The 18,571-nt window shown below is 32.0% G+C and overlaps 2 protein-coding genes across 2 annotated transcripts in view; both read left to right on the top strand.

Moving 5' to 3' along the window:
• Positions 1–18,571, top strand: part of LOC128170809 (multiple epidermal growth factor-like domains protein 10) — a 186,353-nt gene that overhangs the window by 153,989 nt on the left and 13,793 nt on the right. The window lies entirely within an intron of this gene.
• On the top strand, positions 8,377–16,826 carry LOC128170805 (platelet endothelial aggregation receptor 1-like). Its single transcript, XM_052836567.1, has 10 exons — positions 8,377–8,449; positions 11,377–11,467; positions 12,522–12,749; positions 13,703–13,957; positions 14,087–14,218; positions 15,096–15,233; positions 15,532–15,669; positions 16,069–16,203; positions 16,404–16,515; positions 16,637–16,826. Exons 2-10 carry the CDS (start codon positions 11,407–11,409, stop codon positions 16,776–16,778), a joined length of 1,341 nt encoding a protein of 446 aa, XP_052692527.1. The 5' UTR covers positions 8,377–8,449; positions 11,377–11,406; the 3' UTR covers positions 16,779–16,826.

Below are 18,571 nucleotides of genomic sequence, written 5' to 3'. Positions count from 1 at the left end.
ACTGGGCAGGGTCTCAATGTGACGGTAAGATTCACAATAATTAAAAAAAACAAGCTAATAAGATTTACATGGTCTGTGTACTTTTAAATTATTATTTAATGTTCAAAAGTTTTCTTTAATCTTTGTTTCTTTCAAATGTGAGTAAACTAATCCTTTTTTTACTAAATCATTCCTTAAAAAAACTCCGACTTGTTATCAAAAAAAAATTCCTCACTTCTTATTGTTTTCTTCAATAAACAGAATGTGACTCAAATCATTATGGATCTTCCTGTTCTCTGGAATGCAACCATGACTGTGAAAATAGCACTTGTAATGGCACTACTGGTTTGTGTACTTTGGGATGTAAGAGGGGCTTCTACGGATACAAATGTGACAGACAATGTACGTGTTGTCCGTCAGGTTGTGATCGATTAACAGGACGATGTAATGGAGACTGTCTAGTAGGCAAGTTCGGGATATTCTGTGACAAAGCTTGTAACCAAGGTTGTAGAGTATATATAAGAGATGTCCATTAAATTTGAGCTACAGTAAAGACATTTTGCTTAAATATGGTTTAATATATGTTGTTAGTTTTTTTATTTTTACAGGTAAACAATTACCGATACCAAACACAGAAAATAGGTCCAGTTTGTATGTAGTGATTACAGTCCTTTGCATCAGTCTGCTCCTCAACATTTTTACAATAACCTGGTATGTTATTATTTATTTACATGATCACAGATCGTACTGCTATCAAATATAATTACAAATGCAATCACAATATAATTGTTCCTTTATATAAGCAGACTAAAATGTGTATGCATTTTATCTGGAATTTAAATTTCATCGAAAACCAACCAAGTGTTTCTTTTTTAAATGATACATCCTGAACATTACGCGAGAAGATGAAAGAAACACAACTATTAGTTATATGGTAATTCAGCTTAACAAAGTAAAATTTAGTAATTATATAATATATACATGCATACAAATATCATCTTGTTCCAAACATTGTTTATCCATTGCCTCTTTCTTCATCATTTGATTCTATTGTACATCAATATAGATTAAAACCAATCAGTTTGATAAAAAGAAAATCAATAAAAGATTTTTCAAACCAAACATTAAACATCCAACATTTAAAATGGAATAAACTAAAAAAAAAAACTAAAACAAAACTCTTAACAAAGTCCGCATAAGCAAGATCGAATACGTATGAATACTTTATAAGCAAACCAGTCATTTACCGGCCAGTTATGAAACTTTTTTTAATGTTACAGGATTTTTCGAAACAAAGCATGCAAGAGACATGATGTTAATCAAGAGAAAAAGAAGGACACTGATACCATTTCCACCCCTGGGATTTATGATACAGCGGAAGAAAACGCCGGATATCAAGAATTGGGTCAACTCAGCGGACCCTCTCACTACGATCATCTCCAAGGGCCAGCAACTATTAAATAGACAATACATGTATATATAGTTATGAAACTGATATTTCGTATTTGATGCAAAATCGCATCGATAGATGTGGTAATTAATTTAAATTGTCATTTATTGTATATATGTTGTAAACTTTCTGATTTTATCACAATAAAATTTTGCATACACATTTATTTTTTTTCTATTTAAATAAACTTAAGGTTTATGATTAGAAATCGTAGCAAGAAAACATTGTTTGAACGTAATGTTTTCTTTTGCATAAAACTTTTCAAAATATTTTATTCAAATCTTATTGTATAGGTCAGCATTGTTTTCTTCCCTTTTAGCCCACCTGAGCTGATAGCTCAAGTGAGCTATTCTGATCACATTGTGTCCGTCGTCCGTCTGTAAACTGTTTACATTTTGAACTTCTTCTCTGAATCTGCTGGGCCAATTTCAACCAAATTTGGCACAAAGCATCCTTATGACAAAGCAAATATAAATTGCCGAAATGAAAGACCGATCTTCATTCAAAACGGAGAACACATCTATAGAGAAAGAGGGGGGGGGGGGTGCATTCTAATAAATTTTCCTCTCAAGAACTACCGAGTCAAATTGAACGTAATGTTGCATAAATAATCCTTATGGAAAGGAAAATATAAATTGCAAACATTATCGACGGATTCTGTTTCGAATTTGGGTGATTTAAGAAAATAAAAATAAAGAGATAATCGCGGTCAATCAGTTTATAACTTTGAGTTCGGTATTCCATAACGAAAACGAAAGTTCTTTCTTTAAAGCAGCCATGACTGAATGTTGACGAATGACAAACGGGTCAAACTAACAAAGATAAAGGACTATATGCGGTTTTATGCATTTTTTGCCCCCAAAATTAAAGTTTTATAAAGCGCTTTAAAAATAAGTGTGAAGATAGTTAGAACCATATTAAAAATAAGGGTGCAAAAGGTTATCACCACAGTGACGTCATAATGTAGAAATGACGTCATGAATATTGCCTTTTTTGATAAATTGATGTTTTGAAACAAAATATGGTTGTTTTCCGATGGTTTTTCGACTGGGAAACTTTGAGCGAAGGCTTTCTCAAGTACCACTTTTTAGTATAATGTGTATAATTATCTGTAGAAGAAACATATGTTAAAATCTTATTTGAGCAGACCTGCGCTTTAAAGCAAAAATGAGAATATTTTCATCCCTTTGCAAATTTGCGGGAATAAGGTCATAAAGTTGACGTCATAGATAAATAGCCAATAAGCAATGGTGGTGAAAATCAAGTTTAAAGTGATAGGCGTCCACTGTACAATGGTTTATGAAGATTTTATTTTTATACGACGCTATTTAAAAATTGGTTAAAATTAGGGGGCAGCTATTAGACCATACAGCACATAGTCCTTTACTAGTTGTGCAACAGTTTACGTACGAAGGGATACTTAAAACATGCTAATTTATTTGTGCCGATATCATGAAGTAAATTGAGGTTAAATCTTTCAATGCGTTGACATTTTCACTCGTGACCGTGTTTTACGTTGTTTTGAATTTCGTTTATGCTTTATGGAAATATCGCCTGTATTTTGGAATTTTTACGTACGGTAAATCAGATAGTCAATTGTTTACCTGCGCGAAATGAGCAAAATCTGATGCACTTACAACATATATTATAAATACTATACATTCTATTGATAATTTGGTACGATCTCTAGGTTATGGTTGATTATAAAGAAACGTGTTTTTTAAGATGCTCTGCATTTTCAATCTAAACGGATATTGTTTTTACTGCTAGAAGTATATAGGTATACATATATTATGAACAATAAATTGTGCTCTTTCTTTGTTTTTAATTAAGTGCATGTTTCTTTTGTATCAATTGTTTACAATTTTCTCTTTACTAACCATATTCAGCTGTGTCAAGTTTCGAATTATAAGCAAGATGCAGAGCTTTGCTCACAGAACTAAGGCCATGCTTTTGTTCATTCTGAATAGGAAATACCAAGTTATGTTTCTTGCTTATAATTCTACGATTGACGCTGAAATTTTGATAGATCAATAGTAATAGAATTGTCTTGCCAAAAGGATGATATGCTGTAACTACTTTCTGATGCGCCTTCTTCAACGATGAACATGTATATAGGGAATTCGCTTTGTTATCATTACGAATTCGTTATACGGATTTAACGAATTATGGATATAACGAAATAAATCCTTTGGTCCCTTGGAGATCATTATAACCGAGTTTTACTGTACGTTACAGTTGATACCTATACATTATAAAACACTTTTTATTTTATCATCATTGTGTGTCAATCATTAGGTTTGTGGCCGCTGAAGCTGGTCATAGTGTGATGGTCCACTCAATTGTGATAATTCTAAGTATCCCGCGTTGTCCACCGCCATGTCATATGTTCCTTGTTGTGCAACAAAATCGTTTAAATAATTTTGTCCCATCTCTCGTGTTACATCTGGTTGTTTACACTCGTGGTGGTAACTACCCTAAATCAAAGCAATAAAAATGTCCATAAATTCATTATAATAAAGGGTGTTAAGAAAGTTCGTTCCGTGATTTACATTAGCCTAGATTCATTAATAAACAACTCGTTTTTAAGTTTTTTGATTTTTAATAACCAGATAGACCACCTTTGTTTTTCAGTACATTTTTAATTCTGTTTGGCATTGAATGAATTAAAGAAATCAAATGTTTCTGAGGTATCTCCCTCCATGCTCGTTGAAGACGGCGGCGTAATTGGTCCATGGATGTCGGGCGCGGATCCTTGTAGGCCTCACTGTCCAGAATACTCCAGAGATTTTCTATGCAGTTTAGATCTGGGGAATTGCCCGGCCATTCTTCTTTCGAAATAAAGTTTGGTAAATTATCTTTACACCAATTCTGTGTTACTAGGGCAGTGTGAGGTGTCGCACCATCTATGGATATTGAACCAACTTTCGTTCATCAATCCTGCCAGTGTTTTTTTTGTCGATTCAGTGCAGGTTTAAGTTCTTTTTGAAGAATTTTATCTACATAATATCTTGCATTTATAGTTTTGCCGGATGGAACAATGTGTAGCTTTGACAAACCGTTTACTCCCATTGCACCCCAGATCATGACTTTGGCGCTTGACTTGACGCAGCTGACGTCGGGTACCTCATCTGACTGGGACCCCCACACAACATCGTCTTGTCGGTTCGGAACATGAAACAGATATTTTGAAGATTCGTCACTGAAGATGTAGTTCTCCCAGTCTTCAGCTGTCAAGTGCTTGTGATCACGAGCAAATTTCAATCTTTTTTGTCGTTGTGTTTTCGTCAGAAGCTGATTTCTTGATCGCTTAAATGCCTTCCATTTTTTTACTTTCCGTAAATAATTAAACACAGTCACATGACTTACATTAAAGCCCGAGTTCTTGAGTCCCTTGCTGCATTTTCTTATTGATTTTCCTCTTTTGTATTTTATGTTCTCGACTTTCCTTTTAACTACGCCTACTATTTTCGACGGTCGGCCCGATCTCGGTTGGTCGGTGAGCTGTTTATTTTGCTCTCGCCTGCGTCTCCACTTTGTTACCCATCGCTCACTTTTACACAGTTGTTTAGCCACATCTTTCACACTGATTCCTGCATCTAATAAAGCCAAAGCCTGGGCTCGTTCGTTGACAGTATCGACACTTGTGCAAGACGTCTGCTTTTTCACCAAACTCGTCATTTTGTTTGATGACGTAATAGACATAAATGTTTACATCACTCTATGACACCACCAGAGAGTGCACATAGGGGAGGATAACTGATGATATGTTGAGATAAAATTCTCTAGTATAACCAGTGTGAATTTGAAACAGAAATATTGCTTTTGTCAATTTATTTTTGTCAATTTACAACCAGAACGAACTTTCTTAACACCCTTTATGTTCTTCAGTGAATGCATAAGTATATATCAATTTGTTTAAAATATAGCTATTTTGAATCATGTATAAGATTCAATTTGATTACAAGTATCAAAACAATCTGATTCCTTTTAGGAGAGAAAAAATGAAAATTATCCTTTCATATATGTACAATGCGCTTCTAGATATTGTAATCTCACTCACTTTCACATATTACAAATAGATCGTAGATATCAATATTTCTTTTTCTACTTGCACGTATTCTTTTCTGTTCATACAGTTCATACATTGCATATCTAACAAATAAAGGTAATGGAGAACTAACGACATGTTGCAGGAATATGTTAACTTTACATTCATTAAAAAGATCGTGCATGAGTATCTCGGAACGAATTATTATCAGATAAAAAAATCAAATCGGATTTTTGAATTCAGAAACTTATAAATGAATTTGTATATATTTTAGCTGCATTATAAAATTAAGTTTTAGCACTTGCCATCATTTGTGAGCCTGTTACCATTTCCGTAGGCTATATAAAATAAAACCTGACCATGAAATGTGTTTTCTTTAAACTTGTCAATGTTAATTGATTCCAAGTCATTGCTTCAAAATCCATACTTTGTAATGCATTATTTTTGTCAAAAAAGTGTTTCTGATTTTCAATAATTATTTTAGTTATACAGACGAGACTTCAATGATAAACTTAGTGGAAGTGATTACGGGATTTTACTTATTATCGCTTAATTGTCTTCTAATTTTTCCGTTCTTCCCCGATAAGAACAAAGAGCACACGGCGGGTGTGACCGGTCGGCAGAGGATGCTCATTCCTCCTAGGCACCTGATCCTGCCTATGAGGTTTTCCAGAGGTCCGTGATTGCTCTGCTCTGGACAATTGATTGACTACCAAATAGTCATTGGATTTTTCTCCGTTTTTCCTGATCATGCTAGTTTCCCCAAATTACCACATTTTTCCCGATAATGACATTTTTCCTAATATGACATTGGGTACACGGCGGTTGTGACCAGTCAGCTGAGGATGCTTACTTCTCCTAGGCACCTGATCCTACCTCTATTTATTTTGAAAACCGTGTTGCTGTGCTTTGAATTTGTATTTCGTTTAATGGATATTTGAGATGGTTGACGGTTTTTTTTTTTTTTAGATTATTCATAGATATATAAACATAGCGTAGGTTGACATACTCTTAACAGTGACATAATCCATTTCCATATACTGTCACAGTGAGAAAGCATATCACTTTTATTCTTTAGATAAATCACAGTATTGCATGGTTGATAGTGTAAAAAGTTAACTTTTCAATCATCCATAGCTTTATTATCTTATAAACGTACACAACAATGCTGCACACACCGCTATAACTTACTCAATAAGCTCTCATTAGATGCAGGTAAACAAAATAATTCTTAGTTCTACTTCTTTAGCACTTGGTTTTGTTTTTAATTTTCACATAGTTGTGTGCCCCATTTCTTTGCAGTTGTAACAAATCATCCTGATGGTAATAATCCTAATAGTCAACTGCAATGTTTGTCACCCCAACTAACAAAGTTTGCATTATCGTCTTTAAATCTGTATGTTCTGTTGATTGTGGGGAGATAATAAAGATTGTTTTATTACTCAATCATTAGGTCTACTATACATGTATTTGAAGCGAAAGAAAGCATTTGAATGTAATTATGCAAAATCTCTATGCATCTCTCTACCAAGTATTTCCTTTAGTCTCGCTAATGCCGTAGATAACTTTAAAAATCAATTAATCAATTATTTTTTCTACTGATTTCCTGCGTATAACATGATCAAAGGTTATTATTTTTTTTCAAACTTCAGCAAATGTGAAGTATTTTTTTAAACAGGCATAAAGGTTGAGGTTTCTTTGCAGAAAACAGTATAACATGCGTCAAGTTTGAATGGTTTGAATACTAAATTGTTGCAACGATTTAGATGATATAGGGTCCATATTTATACACATTATGATAAAAATTGCTTGTCATTAAAAAGATATGTTGCTAATTGTATATCTCATTTAAAATCAAGTTTAAGATTGCGTAGATCGTTGATTATACAAATTACCTAGTTAAAGAATAGAGACTAATGAAGGTACAGTTTTATCTGCAACAATAAAAGGTAGAACAGGCTCAAAAATTGCGATATCACCTTTTATTAAGTATATGATGAAATATAAAACGATGTAGTCAACGTAGAGTTCATTTAAAAAAAACCAGGTACAGTATCCTTCCTTACAGTGTTTCTACCTGCTTAATTTATTTAGCATTAGTTTTATATGTCCTTATTAAAATTTAAAAAACCCACAAACATCCTTTAAAGTTAATTATACACTTCCTCTTAATGTGTATTACTTCTTTGTTGGTACATCGCTGATTGACTCAGAAAATATACAAACGTCCTTTTACAAAATATGACATTGAGATTATTTTTCCCCCACTGTAAGTTTGATTTCTACTTTGTTGTCTGTAAACGAGAAAAAATACATTTATTTAAGAAAACCGTTACATAAAATGATAAACAATTATAATCAAAATATACAAATGAATGCATTTTTTTGAAGAAACGTACTTTGATATATTAGTTAACCTTACAAAATCACAATTAACTATACCAATTAAAAAATCGTACGGTTCCAGAACAATGTGTGTGCCTAATTAGTTCGTATCATGCCTAAAGTAAACAAAACAGGAAAATGTTTTTTTTTTCTGGATTAATCTATCTAATAACCGTAATGTTAAATATGCATTTTAATCCATGATAATTTGCACGGTATTTAATAATATATAATGTTCATTGTTTTAAGTAGGTGTATAGAAAAACATGCTTTTTTCCGAGCGCGCGAAACGCTCTATTAGTCAATAATTATATTTAAAATCGGGGAAATAATTGAACGCTCTTCACACATTGATTTTTTTAAGTACTGATATATGAACGCTTATTACATCCGCAGACCACCCAAACCACGGATCTGTCTATGTAAAAAAGGGAAAAAAACATAATTCTAAACACTTAGGCAATTTTGATTTTTAATTAGCCAAAAGCATTTCAAATTTTAGCGAGTTTATTCCAATTCAGTTTTTAAAATATTTCAATTCCCATCGCAAATTGAATATACCGTGGACGTTCATTATTATTACCGTGAGTATTATATTATTTACACTAATACAATCTACTGCAACATCTTTGCATTATTGAAGAATAAAGAATCATTTTTAATAAACAACTACATGTACATGTATATATTTACATTCCAAATATTTTTTGCATGTAAAGTGTGTGAAAAGACACTGCACTTATAAGACCGTAACACACACAGGGTACTCAAAGGTTAGGATGACTAGTTTTATTATGACATCACAAACGTTGAACGCTGTAAAATGCAACGTCACAAGCGAGAATCAAACTTCACGCTTGTGGCTGTTACAGTGGCTCTTCCATTAATTTGAACTTACCCTTAGGATAAAACAGATATTCTGACGTATAAATCACATTTGCAGACAAGGCAAGAAGTTAAAAAAATGTAAATATAAGCATTAAATCATTATTTTTTGAAAGATATAGTCTCATAACTGCAGCGGTGTGTGCATACAAATTTTCATAACGCGCTAGCGCGCGTTACTCAATTTGTATGCACACACTGCTGCAGTTATGAGACTATATCTTTCAAAAAATAATGATTCAATGCTTAAATAAGACAGGTTAACCAGATTTGAAGGTAAGCATGAATATTGGCTTGATTTAAAAATAATCAATAAAGTTTGTAAAATTTAAGGAGGCCGATTTGGGTTTTTTTGCGGAAAAACTACAATAGCATAACTCTTTATTTTTAAACCATATGTAATTTAAACCAACTCTAGTTTATTTGCGAAGGTTCATGAAAATCGACCGTCTGGTTCTTTTTAGGGACCATCTCAAAATAGAGGTACATTTACTATAGGAATATATAGGAAACTGTCATTTTCCGCACACCAAAGCAGTTTTAAAAAATACTACAATAGCTTTTTTTCTCAAATTGTTATATATGATTAGTAATATCATTTCCTACCTTATATGTAAAAAACACAAAATTCTACCGTCTGGTTTTTAGTGGGGACCATCTCAAAATATTAAAATGCACCAGATTTTGCTATATATTTGGATCATCACGAATGATGATTGGTATAATGGATTCATTCCAAAAATCAGGAAAATGTCCTCGAAAATAGCATCATTCTGTATATAAAATTTCAACAGCGTACAATTTTGACTTTTTCTTTTATGTTATTTCTTATAACGTACTCCTACAAAGCTTCATTTTATCATAACGTCATAAAAGCGCAATGGCAAGGCTCTCCTACCGCACAACGTAAAAATCGTGTTAAAAATAAAAATTTCCTTTCAAAATCTAAATATTTTTTATCTGTATTTTGTTTATTGTGTTCAATTTTATAAATGATATAAATGATATAAAAAAAAATTCATAAGAAGTATAAATCAACTGTATTTTATTAGAATGCGCAAAAACATGCGCAATGCAAACTAAAGTCGGCCTCCTTAAAACTAATAGAAAAGCAACATTTATTAAAAATTAGATATGAAATTACATACACTAGCATCCACCATGTTGAGACATTTAGATATGAAGGATGCTTATAAAAGCTGACGCGTTTTTACATAAATTTTATAAGTATAATATTATAATTCAACAGACACCGACATTAGACAGGTGTTATAGATATGTTTGCCTCAACGTAATGTATTAATCACCGTTTAATTTAATGATAACAGAGCTTCATTCAGTCACAGAACATGCAGACATAATTGTAGTTTTTTGAGACGAAAATAAAAATCAAAGTACTGAAGAACTGACGGGAATTGATTTTGTCGATGTTTATTTATTTTAAAATCAATGATATGTTATTTTGCATGACAAGTACATGTAGTTTCTAATTTGAATTACGCACATTTTTATCAATAAATTTTTGTACTTTTTCGACAAGAATAGACCTCAGCACAAATCATGTTAAATAATATTTAAAGATAAAATTAATTCAATCAAACTATGTATCAGTAATAGAAATATTTCTCGAAAATTGTATGGATCCAAGCAATATTAAACTCTAGTATCGTTCAACCAAACGCTCGGCTGACACGGTAAATCTCCGACAAGGATTTACGGAGACAGCCGAGCGTCGAGTTGTACGAGACTATATTGAGCTCTGGCGTAGGAATACATACGACAACCAAAAATATTTTAATTGTTCGTACCATTTACAATCTGACTATTTTCAAAGTATTTATAAATAAGTTTCCTTGAAAAACAATGCTTTCGCATACATTACATAGAATTTATCAATTATTTTCAAGAACTAAATCTTGTCGGCAGCATTGATTTGTGCTGAGGTCCAAACACTGTTTCACTTTTGGTTTGTCTGAGTAACTGCATAGGAGAGTTGATTAAAATCAACTCCCAAAAATAATTGTCAATATTATTCTTTAACTTTTATAGATCCAATTATTGACAGAAAGCAAATGAGAAATATTAAAAAGTAGTGTTCTTATGAAAATATTTACTTATGAGGGCGTTAACCATTATTTGAATAAGTTTGAAATTATGCAATAATTGTTGTTGCGAATTAAGTTAAATTTCGCTTTAGGTTTCTTGGGAAAAAAATAAAGAATAAAGATGGACAGACGGACGAACAGAAAACAAGCGACAACCTTACATTTGAAACGGATGAAACTTTATAAATAATATTGAAATGTTTGCTGATTATTTAAAACTTTGCTTTAATATGGTAGGGGGTAGGATTAACCTATGCCTTTCAGTCAATTAAGATATTAAAGATTATTACATGCAATGACGAGTGACACGACTATGCCATTCAGTCAAGTTTTTGGACCTCTCAATTAAATTTTACTCCTTAATAATTGATTGGCAGAGTTTCATCCTGTAAGTGGCATTTAGTTGAGATTACGATCACTTCTCTTTTACTTAATGGCCTAAGCTTTTAATCATTCAAGCTGTAACTTCTGTTTTAATTTGCCAAAAAAATGTTGTATTGTTTAAATGTTTTTACTAACAGGTACATGTACTCGATGGATGCATTACCCCCATGGGTGTCATAGAGTTTTCTATCACTTTGAGCGTTTTGTTCTGTCAAGGTGTAGCTTACGGTAGGAATATTTGTATTATTTAAATAAATATATAGGGTCAAAGAAGTTGTGATTTTATAAATATATCTTCGCTGTCAAACTTATGGTTTTAGCGATGGATGATTTTTTAAAGAAATAACCTGGATAATTTGAATCTAGGTAGGAAAAAGAGAATGTTGCCTAAAAATTAAAACTATTAAACCAACATCAATGATGACGCTTCACCTCTCAGCCATCTTAAAGGTGGCTGAACTATAAATAAAAGCTTAAAGCCATTAAGTCACGTGTCCATATATTCTAAACACAGAACTTATTTGTTGATTGACTTGCAGAGCCTTTTACTTCGCATTCTTCCCTTCTAGGCTGTTAATTTAGCATGCAATTTGCGTAAGCTTCAATATTAAACAAGAATAGAGACAAAGTACATAGTTTTGACAACAAAGAAGTGTTCTATTGACCCGGTGGTCATTGATTTCACAGTTTAAGTAGTAGACATCATAATCATGCATTTAGTTCTTCTCAAATGTATATGGGAGTAGAGAAGATTTTTAAGATTTATTAAATGTTTACTAAATGACCATATTTGTCCTATCCGAGGGCTTCAGCCCCTGTAAAAGGGGTCATGAATTTTACAATTTTAATAGATGGCTGCATAGACAACACAATCAGGCATTTAGTATATTCCCGACATGCGTGGGACTAGAGAGGAATGTGTATATATTTTTAAAATATTGTCATTTAATTCTGCTTATTTGGCCCAATCTACGGTGTCCTGGGGCTGATAGAAGCAAGAAATTCAAACTTTAGATTTTCCTAACCATAACGATGCTTCACATCATACATGGTGACAATTGGTCTTGTGGTTATTAAGAATATGTTAAAACAATAAATTGTTAACGAACGACGGACGTCGCACGACGATGAACAACTGAGTAACTAAGGTGTCTTTAAAAGCAAACCTATTTGTTTTCTGTGATTTCAAAAATAATATTATCTCAGAACTATCTAAAACACGTATATTCAATCAACAATCTATAGCGGAATAAAGAATAACACGATTCTGTATTTAAAACAGAAAACATTGGATTAAATAAATCAGCATGGCAGCAGTTCCCCTACTATGTTAAAGAATGGGGGGCGGAACGTGCTGTGGACGGTTTGTATTCAGACCTGTCTGCTTTTGGGGGGCAGTGTGTGATATCAGACGATTTTAAATCAACAGCTGAGTGGCGGCTGGACCTTGGAAGAATACATATAATACATCATATCGTTATCCATTACAGAACGGAACATATAGATTCGGGTACCTTTTTTTTTTAAAGATTTCATCTCTAGTAGTTTTTTTTTATACGGTGTGTGAATTGTGAATAGATTTTAGCTCATCTGAACCGAAGGTTCAAGTGAGTTTTTCTGATCACCCGTTGTCAGTCATTTGTCTGTTCGTTCGTCCGTCTCAAAATTGTTCAAATTCTGTAAAACAACAAGTCCAAATTAAACCAAACACGTTACATAGCATCCTTATGGAATTATTTATTAGATAAAGGGCATGGTCCTTTATAAAGACAAGACAACTGAAAAACAGTAGAAATATAGGGTGCATGTCCTTATTTTTTTTCTTAAAAGCCTTTGCACCATAAGCGCCAATATTTACACTAAAGCTTGTATATAGATGAAGATTTGATAAAATATATACCCCCGGATATCAAGAGGGACACCAAGAGGGGTTAAAATTTTAAATAAAAATACATAAGAAAAATGTTTAAAAAATGTTTACAAATATTCTCAAAAAATACAATGCTGCAATTTGTGAGCCCTAAGGTAATATAGAGTCTATATTGTAAGTTAAAATAGAGACCCACGAACCAGTACTGGAGCCCTATGAGATGTTCAAATTTTGACATTTATATATACACTGTGTGTGTATAGGGAAAATGTATAAAAACAACTTTTTCTCAAGGACCACAATGCTTCAATTTGTGAGATTTCTATTCAGATTTTAAATTGTTAAAATCATAACTACTTACTCATACTGGGGCCAGAAGAGGTGTTAAATGCTTAACATTGAAATATATTAGGAAAATATTTAAAAACTAAAATGAAATGGTCCACTGAACTGTTGTTCAGGTGAGCAATGTGACACACGGGCCTCTTATTTTTTTACTTTTATTACTCCTTGTATTTCTTGTATTGCTTGTACTACTTGTATTTCTCCCCAGTATATACCAAAAACAGTAATAAAGTTGGGGTTTTAATTAGATATCAACGTGTATGCATCGAGATTTTTGGGATTTTCGGTTTTCGTATCAAACACGACTGACAAAGAAGATGGAATACTTTGCTTCATGGACATGAACTACACGATAGAAACAATACCTAACCCGATAAACATAACATGTCCAAACCAGGAAAGCGGAAGATACGTCATATATTACAACAACAGAACGCATCCTCCTTATCCCGATGGTTTTTCTAATTATGCTCATAACGAGCTTTGTGAGATGAAAGTGTTTTGTATGTATTTTTTTCTTCATTTTTTTTGGTTTTGTTTTGTTTTTACCATTATAACAGATTGATACACAAAGAGAGACGAGACAGAAGAACATTTATACCTTCTAACTACAAACTTGATATATTTGCTAGCTTGTCCCTATGGGTTCTTTGGAAAAGATTGCACAGACAAATGTAACTACACGTGTAATGGATGTAATGATGTTGATGGTTCCTGTGACTCTGGTTGTCACCCTGGATGGTTTGGGAACTATTGTAATAAAGGTTGTTGTTTTTCTTTTTACACTATACATTTATTACATACAAGATTCTACTTTTGTTTGTTTTTAATTTCTTTTATTTTGTTTTTGTTTTTGTTTTTTTTTTTGGGGGGGGGGGTTGGGGGTTGGGGTGGGGTTGTTTTGTTTTAATATCAAAAACACTATTGAAATGTAGATGACCACAATCTTAAAAATTATTTGTCTTCTTGGATTTAAAATCAATTTGAAAATACCCTTTTTAGTGTTAAAAGTTGAAAGCAACATATCATATCGTGTCTTAAAATCCCCGAAAATAATCTAATCTCATCATTTGAATATGTTATTAACAATCATTACCAATTTTTTTTTGTATGCACTTTTTTACTAATAAGTTCAACAAAATTAGCATTCGTATGATTTGTCATTATTTACTACGGGCCGACATGACGTTTATTTCTTCGTTGTTTTATATAGAATCTCCCTACGTTTTAAAAATAAATAAATACACTTTACTGTAAATGCAGCTGTTTAAAAATGTGTAAATGTAAATCAGTTTGTATCCATTTAGTATATGCACATGTTTTCTTAGCTGGTTTTAGAACTACAGGTATAATTAAAAAAAAAAAAACGAAGAAGAGTTTCCATTTTAATGGGATAGGCCCACTATTCTCAATCGACCCATGCTACATTTTATTTATTTCCTAGTTATTTGCTTACTATATTTACAAAATCGAATACATTTTAGCAGACACAGTATTGAATAATTAAACAATGCTGTCAATGTTATTGTTTTAGGACGACATTGATTATGCTCGTTAATTGCTTTAGTGCATGAGGTCTATTTTTTTTCTACATTTACATGTAAAAGCATGTACAAAGTGTATATTTATATTTTTGAACAGCTTGTGCTATAGGTACTTACGGTATCGAATGTAGGGAAACTTGTGGAAACTGTCGTGACGTTAACCAATGTATAAATAATAATGGGACGTGCTTAGGAGGATGTAAAGATGGCTTTCAGGGAATCTTGTGCAAATCACGTGAGTTGATCAATCATAAAATCAGGAATTTTACACCATAATTCTCAAGAAATTCTATCATGATATTTTTCCGATGTAGTTCTGTTGAAAGTACCAAAATAAAACATGTCTAAAATTATTTGTAACACTAGTTCATATGGTGTTAATGATAGATAGATGAAAAGATGAATGAATGGCTTTATAAAAAGATAGATAGATAGATAGATAGATAGATAGATAGATAGATAGATAGATAGATAGATAGATAGATAGATAGATAAATGGTACGTAAAATTAGCTATATTTAAATGTCAAACAGCTTGCCGACAAGGATTCTTTGGGAAAAACTGTTCTTATACATGTATCAAAACATGTAATGGATGCAACAACGTCAATGGTTTGTGTGATTCTGGTTGTCTCTTGGGATGGAGGGGATATTTCTGCAGTGAACTCTACGGTACATATACCTTCCTTCACCGCTGTATTTCATTCAGGGTTATACGTTGTTCAATAGTTTGCAGTGCAACTGATAGTTTATATATGTTACATTTAATTCATGTGCCTTATAAAACCAGTAACAATTTGATACCATTTGATTGAAAAGAAATCCCCTTTATTAATGCATACACACGTTTTAGTGAATGAAGCGACCATGAAAACATGGATATTATAAATGTACATGTTAAGTTTTATTAATACAGATATATATTTTTGATAAAGGTAATCATAATCTAAAGACAAGAATATATTTCAAAATGTATGATTTTTACACACATAACAAAGATATTCCCATCAAATATAGGCAAAACATCCTTTATCACCTTTATAATTTTGACGAACATTATGAATTTTCTAGAATGTACTCCAAAAGGATATTTTGGATCCAACTGTAGCATCCCCTGTCCAGATGTCAATTGTCAGGAGTGTCACATGGAGTCTGGCATCTGTCATATTTGTAAACAGGGCTACAAAGGTCAACGATGTGAAACTGGTACTGCTTTTATATTGCGTTGAAATATCTAGAAACAATATTTAATGATACCTATTTAAGTAATACAAAGCAAACCTGTTAGCCTGGACAAAAACCATTGTCTTAACGATTCCCTGATTATCTTTTTTGCCATTAATATATCGGTTCCATTAACTTAAATATCATGTAAAGTTGCTTTTATTAACGTAGTCAAATATAAGTTTCAGAACTGGCAGACATTATAAATGGTATAAAGTTCTACAGTCTTCTCGGCGCCTTTTGTCTATCTCTTACTGTCATTGGAATACTAATTGTTTATAATACAATGATACGGTATGCATTCCTTTTCTCAGTATTTGTTTATAATTTAAATGAAAGTCCGAATTGATATGTTTAACACACCATAAAATACACCCTGCTTTTTAACGTGATTTTTATAAATCTTGAATGACAGGAAGAGACAGCTAACACAGCATCAACCATCTGATCTTCAAGGGTCACGTGATGTCAACCTTCCCAATGTCTCTAGAGACTATGATAATTGTGAAGAGCTAAGGGAATTACGAAGATCTGAAATATACGATACAATTCAGTAACTGATAATATATTGTTCCTAGCTTTTTGTCAACTTTTCTTACATTAGAAAGAAAAGAAACACAAATTCAATATATATTTTATTTAGTACTTTGAACAGAAAATATCTTCAATATCATTTAGTTTATAGAATATTCCTTTTTATATCTTGCCTGATCTAGTCTCAATTATTTTTCATCAATGGATAAAACGCGTAAAAAGTAAGAATGGGATATGTGTGGGTTTTTTCCCCTTTTTGGAGATATTACATTCATATTTTTCTCTATTTCATACATTTTCTAAAAACAAATGAAATAATTGACAGGTCGATCATTAATTCTCAATGGATTTTATATTTTTCAAGAAAATTCCAGCTTCTGATTGCTTGACTAAAATTTTATCACAAAATAATAAGATAGTTGTAGTCACAAACCCTGGTTCATATGTAAAATGTTATATACATGTAATTTAATTTCCAAATGATACTGTCTGGGATTATGAGTGTGTCTTATTTATTTTTTTTTCCTAAAGGGAAACGGGTTCAGCGGGAGCGTGGTACACTGTATAGGTTGAAATGTATACTTGTTTAGAACTGCATTTTTTCTTCTTTCTGCCAATTTTCATTGCCATATATTAATTGTATATTCAGAGATGAGTGTGCGGTTTTTGTTTTTGTTTTTTTTTTGTTTTTTGTTTTTTTTTTTGCCTTTTTCTCGTACAATGAATATAAACCGATTTTTTTTAAAACAAAGTTGTTTTCATATTTTGATTTTTATATTTTTCATGTTTGTTTGAATGCCATTTTTGTTTTTTTGACATTCCTTAAACGTGTTTGCATCTAGATTTCCTTTGGTCTAGCAGTCTATTGCAACACATGGCTGAACTTACTGTTCAATCAGGTTTATCGAATGGTTTTGACAATTGTGCAACTTTTGGTTAAATGAATAGCTATTGGATGCCTCCTTACTTTCTGTAATTTGAAAAACATTATATAGCTATAAATAGCTATTGGATGCCTCCTTACTTTCTGTAATTTGAAAAACAAACATACACGAAGCCATAAAAGTTAACGCATGAAATTACACAGAAAACGAAAATTGTGCGTCAAGCACTCTTTTTGATAATGTGGAACGTACGTACGCACGTGAAATCAAACAATGCTGTTTTAGTGTAAACATTAATCCATTGCTTAATACATACTTTTTTTTGAAAATTCCATGAATGTGGTTTAAATAAGGGTATGGACAACGTTCTATGCTTTATTATGATATTGTTATGTATCAATCCAAGTCTAAAGTGTATGTCCATGTATTATGTATATATAAGGGGTCAAATTTATAAATTGACTGTAACATGATATTTTAATAATTGCATAGAAAAAAAGGCCAACCGTTCAAATATATGTTCTATTAACAAACCACTTTCTGATTTACTTATTTTCGGTTTTGTACATTAATGTGTACATAGTTATTGCAAGATATTATGCTTATGCTTTTTTAAAATAAAATATCTAATCGTATTAATATCTTATTTTTAGCCATAGATAGGCATGATACATACATTTATGACTTGTTTCGGTTGCATTATGTATGTACATATACACGCAAATTGGTTGAACAGAGATGTGTACGGATGCTACATTTATTCTAACTAAACTTTCACACCGATAAATGCTTTCCCATGCATTCTAACATTTATAATGTAAACAATTCTTTGTCTCACATAAACACACATCAAGCGCTAATGGCTAGCTGGCTGAAGGATTAAGATAAACTGTTTCTAATGGACATTACATCCCTCCTTTACTTTGAATTTT

This window comes from Crassostrea angulata, chromosome 2 (genome assembly GCF_025612915.1).
Source record: "Crassostrea angulata isolate pt1a10 chromosome 2, ASM2561291v2, whole genome shotgun sequence".
Lineage (NCBI taxonomy): Eukaryota > Metazoa > Mollusca > Bivalvia > Ostreida > Ostreidae > Magallana > Magallana angulata.
This window is presented reverse-complemented; position numbering and strand designations above follow the sequence as displayed.

Bases quoted from the DNA above. Each gene is read 5' to 3' on its own strand.
- LOC128170805 (XM_052836567.1), top strand. From the start codon at position 11,407: ATGGGTGTCATAGAGTTTTCTATCACTTTGAGCGTTTTGTTCTGTCAA. The intron at 15,670-16,068 runs GTACATATACCT...TGAATTTTCTAG, and splicing joins TTTCTGCAGTGAACTCTACG to AATGTACTCCAAAAGGATAT. The intron at 16,204-16,403 runs GTACTGCTTTTA...GTCAAATATAAG, and splicing joins AGGTCAACGATGTGAAACTG to TTTCAGAACTGGCAGACATT.